General features: G+C 52.1%; 1 protein-coding gene across 1 annotated transcript; it reads left to right on the forward strand.

The window, feature by feature from the left end:
- The first annotated feature begins 655 nt into the window (after nt 1-655).
- Nucleotides 656-6,048, forward strand: LOC133628696 (keratin, type I cytoskeletal 14-like). Its single transcript, XM_062017154.1, has 8 exons — nt 656-1,171; nt 2,468-2,550; nt 3,105-3,261; nt 3,742-3,903; nt 3,984-4,109; nt 4,226-4,446; nt 4,906-4,943; nt 5,951-6,048. Exons 1-8 carry the CDS (start codon nt 656-658, stop codon nt 6,046-6,048), a joined length of 1,401 nt encoding a protein of 466 aa, XP_061873138.1.
- Nucleotides 6,049-9,519: the final 3,471 nt, after the last annotated feature.

Consider the following 9,519-nt stretch of genomic DNA (forward strand, 5'->3'; position numbering starts at 1 on the left):
GATTTCTGCCAAATATGGTATCAGTGCACAAATACCACCAGGTCTGTGCTTGTTCTGGGGTAAAGGTCCTGACGGGAAAGTTTCCATCTGGCTTTGAGTCGGCCCGTGTACAGATTATGGATGTGCAGGGCTCTGGAGTCAGCAGGTTTCCTTGGCTTTAGAGTCTTTCAAAACAAAACGAAAAGAGCAAATAAATAGATTTGCAGATTTTGGTTTTTAATTATATAAGGCACTTGTGGGCGACTTGGCATATCACAGAGGATTTTCTTGCGTTGCTTCATGAAGGAGCAGCAGGGTGGAGCTGGAGGGAGCACCCCTGCCTCTCAGGTGCAACAGGGAAATGCTAAAACGTAGCCGAGAGCGAGGAGCCTCTGGTCTGAATCACGGCGGGTGCTGGGAACCGAAGCGGAAGGAGAAGATCCTGCGTGTGCCCTGGTGCTTCTGGTGGGATGTGACAAAAGATGTGAAATCGGGAGAGAAAAAAAAATGATGATTGTGGGATTTGGCTCTGGCTGTCAGGGGTGACGAAAAACGCCGGCAACGCCTCCTTGCCTGGGCTATAAAGGGCTCCAGGCCAGGGGGAGCGAGCACTGTGCTGCCTGCGCTGCCGAGCCGGGTGTCTCTCGCAGCCCTCCAGCCTCCACCAGCCTTCGCCATGAGCACCACTGTCAGGCAATACTCGTCCTCCACCTCCCTCAAGGGAGGCTTGGGTGGGCTGGGTGGAGGCTCCAGCAGGCTTTCGTCCTCCGTGCGCCTGGGGGGAGGAGGGTACAGAGCCCCCAGCGTCCACGGAGGCTCTGGCAGCTACTCGGTGTCTTCACGCGTGGTGTCGGGGCTGGGAAGCGGCTACGGGGGCAGCTACTGCAGCAGTGTTGGAGGGGGCCTGGGAGCTGGCTTTGGGGGTAGCTATGGGTCTGGCTTTGGTGCTGGCTTTGGTGCTGGCTTTGGAGGAGGCTTTGGAGGCGGCGACGGCATCCTGCTGGCTGGCGAAAAGGAGACGATGCAGAACCTCAACGACCGTCTGGCTGCCTACCTGGACAAAGTGCGTGCCCTGGAGGAGGCCAACACTGACCTGGAGGTCAAGATCAGGGAGTGGTACAAGAAGCAGGGACCTGGTCCGGAGCGTGACTACAGCCCCTACTACAGGACGATCGATGATCTCAGGAACAAGGTAGGATGTGGTGAGTGCCACAGTGGGATGTCTCGTTATCAGGGAGGATGCAGAAACGCTGACTGCTACCCCTGTCATTAGGAAAGTACTAACAAGGTTGTAAAAAGGCACAGGTAGAGCACCAGGCTGGAAATTCAGAGATGTGTCAATGTCAGACTTTGATCACAGCCTCCCAGGTAGAGCAAATGGCAGCCTTCAGTGGACACAACAGATGGAAAAGGATGTCATGCAAAAATGAAGAATGAGGGACAAGTCTTCATCAATAATGCCTGTTTTTTGATACTTTAAAGTGAAGGTGCAGGGAAAGCTGTATGTGTGCAGAACCTGCAAACCCTTGATGTCATGTTTGTAAACATTCAGCCATAGAGTTTGCAGACTTGTTCCAGATCCTTGGCATGACGTGATTTAGGTGCTAAAAAGGTAAAATTGACCAGTAACAACTTTTTTTTTTGCCTACTTTTGTCAGTCACTGCCACAGGGCCAGGCTTGTTGCAAACCCACCAACCTGGGCAGTTCTGGGGGGATTTCTCTCGGCTCTGAGTTTATTCCTCACCACCTCATTTTGGAGGACACACACAAGAGTTGACTTTGTTCTTCTCTGTTACTTCTGAATGTATGAATTGCCCCCAGTAATCATGAAGGAATGCAGTGTACAGCTGGAGCAGCAGGAACGCTGGCAAATGATGCAGGGAATCCATTCTCCCTCCCCCTCCTTGGCCCCATACATGATGCTCCCCCAAATTCTGTCTTGAAACTCCTCCCAGTGTAGATCGTTTGCTCCTGGCTTTGTAATACACAAATCAGAAGCTGTAGGCACCTGCTCACTGCATTTTGCTCTATGTCTGCAGTGAAATCCATCCCCAGAATAAATGGGCACAAGTTAGGCCAAGCACAAGCAGGCTGCTGCTCCATCTGTCCTGCCACAAGATCTGCACAGTGCTGTGGAGAGGGGAGCAGGTGATTCCTTCTTGACCCTTGCACAATCAGCACCTGCCCTGCAGCATGGGAACAAATGGTATCATCAGATCTCACACATCTTACGTGGCTTCATGCTGTCTTTTGAAATACTTACTGATGGATTTCTGGAAAGGGAGGTCACAGAGTAACCCTGAAGTCAGCCTCAGCTATGTCTCACTTGTTTGTGATTCAATACACACCTCTGCTCAGGAAACCCCAAGCTTTCCTAAAACTGCTCCTGTCCCAACAGTCTCACTTGTGCTCCCATCCCTCGGTCAGCCAAGAGGAGTTCCAGACACTCATTTAATGCTTTACCTTTATGCTCCTCCCTGCCTCCAGATCTTGGGGGCCACAGTGGACAATGCCAACATCCTCCTGCAGATTGACAACGCCAGGTTGACATCTGATGACTTCAGGACCAAGTAAGACACATTTCCTGGAGAAAACGGGAACAAAGTCTGCAGAGGTGTTTGATAAAACGAGGGGCAAATCTCATCCAAACCCCAAAAATGCAATGTAGAAACAAAGCCTTCAAAATGAAAGTGTAATTTCCAAAGCAGATGGATATCTGAATCTTACAGGCACACAGAGGTTGTTTTACTTCCATCCAAAACTGCAGTAATTAACTCCATTTGCATGTTCCTCTGTGCAGGTTCAACCTCTCCTGTGCAGGAACTCGCACTGTGCCTCTGCTGTGCATTTAACTTGGATGTGTATAGCTCAAAAAAGCCCAGACTAGTAACAAGGCTGAGCAATATCCAGAGCAAGGCTGATGTTATGGACTCAGACAGACACTGTTTTATGAGCTGTTCCCCTGCACTCACTGGCATTCAGCATCAGGAGGTTGTCTGTGCACCACTGGGCTCATGCAGTATTGACACGATGCCAGCAGTAGCATGGAGGGAGCGAACAGCAAACCGTGTCCCCAGCTGGGCAAGATGTTGTGCAACTTTCATGTCTGTCCTTGTGTCCCCAGGTTTGAGACGGAGCAGGCTCTGCGCATGAGCGTGGAGGCCGACATCAACGGCCTGCGCAGGGTCCTGGATGAGCTGACCCTGTCCAGAGCTGACCTGGAGATGCAGATCGAGAACCTGAAGGAAGAGCTGGCCTACCTCAAGAAGAACCACGAGGAGGTGAGCACAGGGGCAGGATCAAAAAAGTCCAGCCTGGGCCAAGAAGTATGTGGATTTTGGATTGCTGGGGGGAAGGTGAGAAGTGCTGGTGAGGAAGCAGAGATGATGCGCTCTGGCTAACGGCGCATCCTCTCTGCAGCCTGTACAAAACACACCTGTTATTTCAGTGCTGTCCAATGTTAGAGGCTTATTCACAGTCCTATCAGGTTCAGGCCTGGAAGGTCTGTCCCCTGAGAAATGAAGCCAGTTACAGGCTCTGATGTGTTCTCCGAGGAATTAATTCAAAAGCAGATTCCTTATGAATTGGGATTATGTTATTTGTGATTGTGGAGCACAGGCCTCAGTTTGCTCCCTGTTAACCTGCCCCAGAAAAGTACCCTCTGAAGGATGCCACCCTTCCTGAAGGCCTCTGTCTTGAGGGGAACATCTTCACTCTCTGTTTGTTGGACCGCATGAAGATGCGTTTCTGTTTCGTGCCAGGAAATGAACGCCCTGCGCGGGCAGGTGGGCGGCGAGATCAGCGTGGAGATGGACGCGGCTCCTGGAATCGACCTCACCAAGATCCTGGCTGAGATGAGGGAGCAGTACGAGAGCCTGGCGGACAAGAACCGCCGTGACGCCGAGCAGTGGTTCTTCAGCAAGGTGAGGCGGCCGCGCCACGGGGCAGCCGGGGCCGTGCGCGCCGGCCGCGGCTCTAACGGCACGGCTCGGCCCGGTTGCAGACGGAAGAGCTGAACCGGGAGGTGGCCATCAACACGGAGCAGCTGCAGAGCGGCAAGACGGAGATCACGGAGCTGCGCCGCACCATCCAGAGCCTGGAGATCGACCTGCAGTCCCAGCTCAGCACGGTACGAGGGGCTGGCTCCCTGCGGGGCTGGGGGCATGTGGGGCAGGGGCCGCGTGGCTGCTCCCATCCCTCCCTCCCTCCGTGTCCCCTGAGCCTGTCCCTGCCCTGTGCACGCAGAAAGCGGCGCTGGAGGGCACCTTGGCTGACACAGAAGCCCGCTACGGCACCCAGCTGGCCCAGCTGCAGGGGCTGATCACCAGCGTGGAGGAGCAGCTGGCCGAGCTGCGCTGCGACATGGAGCGACAGAACCACGAGTACAGGGTCCTCCTGGACGTCAAGTGCCGTCTGGAGCAGGAGATCGCCACGTACCGCCGGCTGCTGGAGGGCGAGGATGCCCAGTACGGAGAGGGGCTTGGCAGGGGAGGGTGGCTGGAGGGGGAGATGGGTAATCATGAAGGAAATAAAAGATGACCAGCCTGTGTTGCCTGGAGGGTGCTGCAAGCCCCTCTCCTGACCCACGGCCTGCAGCAAGGTCTGCCTTTTTAGTCACAGTGCTGCATCGTCCCTGGGATCCACTTCCCACCCCTCCAGTGCCAGTGTGAGCCTGGGGAAGGAGCAGGTACCACTGCTCGTTGCAGCCCGGAGGGATGCTGCCTGTTTGTTCAAATGCCCGTGGCATACCTGCATCCGTATCATTTCCTTCCTTTCAGTTTTGACACTGGACAGTTTCCAGAAGGCATTTTAATCACATACTGGTACAGAAGGAAAAGGCAGGGTTTTAACTAATGGTTTTGCCTTAGAGTCTACTCACTTTATTTCCCACTTCTGACCATTCTTTCTCTTTTCTCCTTCTCTAGCATGTCATCCCACTACATCTCACAGCCTGTAAAAGAAGGTAAGAACATGTCTTGGCTGAAGCACTGATCACACATAGCTCTGTCATATCCTTAGACACCTACTGTTAGCACAGACTCTTTCTACTAATAGCTAAAATGACATTGAAGTGGGACTTGGTCTCTTCTCCCAAGTAACAAGTGACAGGACAAGAGGAAATGGCCTCAGGTTGCCCCAGGGGAAGTTGAGGTTGGAGCTGAGGCAGAACTGTTTCCCTGAGAGGGGTGTCAGCCCCTGTGCCAGGCTGCCCAGGGAGCTGGGGGAGTGCCCAGCCCTGGAAGGCTCCCAAAGCCGTGGAGCTGAGGTGCTGAGGGCTGTGGGTCAGTGCTGGGCTGGGCAGGGTGAGGGCAGGGCTGGGACTGCAGCAACTTCAAGGGCTTTTCCAACCAAAACAATTCTATTGGTTCTATGATTCCATGATCTGTGCAGACTGAAACTATATAATGAAGTATTTAAGGGGTAGGAATGTTGTTGTTGGATCTCTGAGACAGTTGTTGGCACTACCAAATCTACACATGAAAACCTCCAAGATCCATCCTTCCTTCCTTCTTTCCTTCCTTCCTTCCTTCCTTCCTTCCTTCCTTCCTTCCTTCCTTCCTTCCTTCCTTCCTTCCTTCCTTCCTTCCTTCCTTCCTTCCTTCCCTCCTTCCCTCCTTCCTTCCTTCCTTCCTTCCTTCCTTCCTTCCTTCCTTCCTTCCTTCCTTCCCTCCTTCCCTCCTTCCTTCCTTCCTTCCCTCCTTCCTTCCCTCCTTCCTTCCTTCCCTCCTTCCCTCCTTCCCTCCTTCCTTCCCTCCTTCCTTCCTTCCTTCCTTCCTTCCTTCCTTCCTTCCTTCCTTCCTTCCTTCCCTCCTTCCCTCCTTCCCTCCTTCCCTCCTTCCTTCCTTCCTTCCTTCCTTCCTTCCTTCCTTCCTTCCTTCCTTCCTTCCTTCCTTCCCTCCCTCCCTTCCTCCCTCCCTCCCTCCCTCCTCCCTGCCCTGTAAATAACAGTTCCTACTTTCTCGGTCGCAGGCCCCGTAACTACCCGTCAAATCCGCACAATCTTTGAGGAAGTCCAGGATGGGAAGGTGATTTCCTCCCGTGAGCAGATCACCCAGGCTGCCCACTAAGGCGAGTGTGTGGTTTGCTGCAAACCTCAACACAGCAAAGCAGAAGAAGATTCCAGCTTGTGTGCTCTGGCTAGGTAGATCACAGGAGGCATCTTCTCTTTTTATCACACCCTTGCTTCATTCTCCAAGCGCTGTGCTGCCCTTGAATATCAAATAAAGCTTTTCTCCGTGCTCCTGCAAACCAGAGTCTTGTCTTGTTGCTGTGAAGAGACAGGCTGTCCCATTCCTGGAGATGTGGGACAAAGCTCTGCTCTGGGAGGGGTAATATTCTCCATCTTTGCTACCCAGATGGTGGGACCAGTACCCCTACACTTGTACAATACCTGAGGCCTGGCTGCTAAGACAGGGGATGCAGGTGAAGGTCTAGAAAAGAATTGCTTGCAGAGGTCGTGGGAGGTGAAATTTTTGAGAGTCTTTTCATTTCATCTCAGACTTGGCACCGTGACTTTCAAGTCAGGGCAAAGCTCAGCTTCCCCAGCTGCAATGTACAGCAACAGCAGAGCTGAAGCTTTTAACTCGCTGAGTCCAAGCCAGAGAGTGAACCAAATCAAGACCCTGCAAATGATTCCACTCCCAGCTCTGCCTCAGCAGTTACTGGGCAGCCCAGACACGACCCTTTGTGGCATAATGAGGTTGTAGATGTGGCAGGGACACACTGGCTGAGCCCCTCCAGAAATCCAAACTCAGCTTAGTTTAATTCATGCTTCCAAAAGCACTGCTGTAGGGTAAGGAGAACAAGTGACAGTGAAGTGGGAATGGACCATGCAGACATAGAATCACAGAATGGTGGAACTGGAAGGGACCTTTAGAGCTCATCCAGTCCAATGCCCCTGCAGAAGCAGCTCCCACCTAGATCAGGTCACACAGGAACGTGTCCAGGTGGGTCTTGAAGACCTCCAAGGAAGGAGCCTCCACACCCTCCCTGAGCAGCCTGGGCCAGGGCTCCCTCACCTCACAGGGAAAGAGTTTCTTCTTATGTTTAAATGGAACTTTTTATGTTCCAGCTTCATCCCATCACCCCTTGTCCCTTGCTAGATACTATAGAAAAAGGGGATGCCCCAACCTCCTGACACCCACCCTTTAGATATTTGTGAATATGAATGAGATCCCCCTCAGTCTCCTTTTCTCCAGCCTGAGCAGCCCCAGGGCCCACAGCCTTTCCTCAGCAGGAACATGCTCCAGTGCCCTGAGCATCTTGCTGGCCCTGTGCTGGCCTCCCTGCAGCACTTCCCTGTCCCTCTGCAGCTGAGGAGCCCACAACTGGCCCCAGGACTCCAGATGAGGCCTCAGCACATGTGGCAGAGCAGAGGGGCAGCAGAACCTCCCTGGTCCTGCTGCCCACACTCTGCTGGATGCAACATGAAAGCTTAAACCTCTCCTGGGAGCTCTTTCTGGCCCTCCCCAGCTGTCGGTGGCTGCTCCTGACGCAGCAGCTCACGCTGCTGTCAGTTGGCCCAGCCGTTCCTGGAAAGCCAGTTCAGACACATTCTTGGCTGGATTCTGTCACATTTATTACTTCATAAATCCAACTTCCAAATCAATGAGATGATTCAGAGAAACTCTCTTGAAGGTGTGAAATAGTAGCAGAGCCGGCCACACAGTTTTAAAACCCTCTTCCAGGCCTGGATTTTACCGGGACATGAGAGAGAATTCAAGTCCTTTTTTTCCCAAAACATTGGAAAGATCCCTGTGGTCTAGAGGTAACCCATGTGCCCAGTGTTGGCTCGGGCTGTACCCCCTCCATCCACGCCAAGTGGACCCCCTGCATCTCATCAGAGCATCTACTGCCCTGCACACCCTGCACACCCTGCAGTGCTCCCAGCATCCACCAACTTGTGACAGAAGTGGCTTGGGTTTTGAAGCTTGTGAGCAATGATCTCATTGGCACTCAGATTCCACTGAAGGACACGGTAAACAACTGAGAGAAGGAGTGCTGTGGGGTCAGGAGCATGGCTCACACTGCTCTGCCACAGAGCATGTCAGGGATGGGCCACGAGGAAATAATGGGGCACAGTTCCTTCCTCCAGGCGCTTGAAGCTGCAGCAGCTCTGCACAGGGAGCCCTGCACAGCAAAGGGCCTCTCCCCGTGAGTGCACTGTGCCCCAGGGCTGGACGAGGGCAGCTCCAGCTCTGATACCTTAGAAGGACAGGGACAGACACAGCAGTTAACACCTGCAACTTCCAATGTCACTCCTGTTCTCCCCATGGCTGGTGCAGGGACCATCAACACTTCTGCTCTGAGCTGCCCGTGGTGGTCTTGCCCTCCAACTGCCACCGTTGTGACCCTCAGTGTGGGGATGCTGGAGGTGCCTCACTGGAATTCATCCTTGCTTTGTATTTTCTGGGCACACACGTGTTGCTATAGGAACAACAAATAACACCTGGCTAACAAAATCTCCTGCTTGAGTGAGTGAGTAAAAAAAGGGGATTTTGATAGCAGAGTGGTATTATTATTCCTTCTACTGCAAACCATGAGGGAGGTGTGGAAAACAGGTGTTGATTTTCTCCTGCCTTAAGTGTTAATAATTAGGCCTGACCTTAAGAGACCTGTTGAGGAGGGAGCTGCAGGCAGTGGCTTGTGCAGACAGGCAGTGACAGCTTGAGGCAGGTTTCAGAAAGTGGTGGGTTTTCTTTTTCCAGAAAGATGGTTTGACTTGTCAGGCAACACAGAGTTAATCTCACATAGAAGACCACTTTAGGAAGAGAGATTAAAGTGTGGCTTTTCAGCTCACTTTAGGGAACTTTCCTATGAGAGTTTGCTATTAAGGCAACCTTTAGAAGCACACTAAAATAACCAGAGAAGTGGGTTTTGTTCAGGTACTTTTACCTACCAGGTCTGCTGATATGTATGTTTTAGAGCCAGAAAGTCACCTGTGTTTTCCTCTTGAAGACAGACAGAATGGCACGTTCCAATACCATGTGTGCTACCATGAAATTACTGTTATGCCACGAAACTGTCATTCTGACTTTGAAATGTATACAACATGGGCCCGTGGTGCGCTCATGGGACAGGGGCAGAGCTCAGCCTAACAGTCAACCCTTTGTTTAAAAGCAAGTGTGATACAAACAACACGCAGTCGTTAGCGGTTGTGTTCAATGGGAAGTCATGTAAATACCACCTTAGCATTTTTAATGTGTTGTTTTAAGTCTTAATTGGCTCTTCGGGATTTTAATTGCTGCCTTGTGGCACTATCAAAATATTGCAGATATTTTGGGCAATGTCTGTTTTTATGACACAGAGGTTAAATAGGAAACGAAAGATGAAAGAAAAGGCAATTTCATGTTAAGAAAGAATATGCTGTTAATCCTGTAACACTGTGACAGTTATTCACCCCATGGCCAGTCTGTGGGAAGCCAACAGCTCCTGCTGCCTGGCCCGTCAGAAAGGCTTGGCCCATGTCAAGGCTGAGGGTTTTGGCTTGCACAGAGGCTGTGTACCACAGAATCACAGCATCACAGAATCTTAAGGGT

The sequence above is a fragment of the Colius striatus genome, chromosome Z, assembly GCF_028858725.1.
Source record: "Colius striatus isolate bColStr4 chromosome Z, bColStr4.1.hap1, whole genome shotgun sequence".
Taxonomy (NCBI): domain Eukaryota; kingdom Metazoa; phylum Chordata; class Aves; order Coliiformes; family Coliidae; genus Colius; species Colius striatus.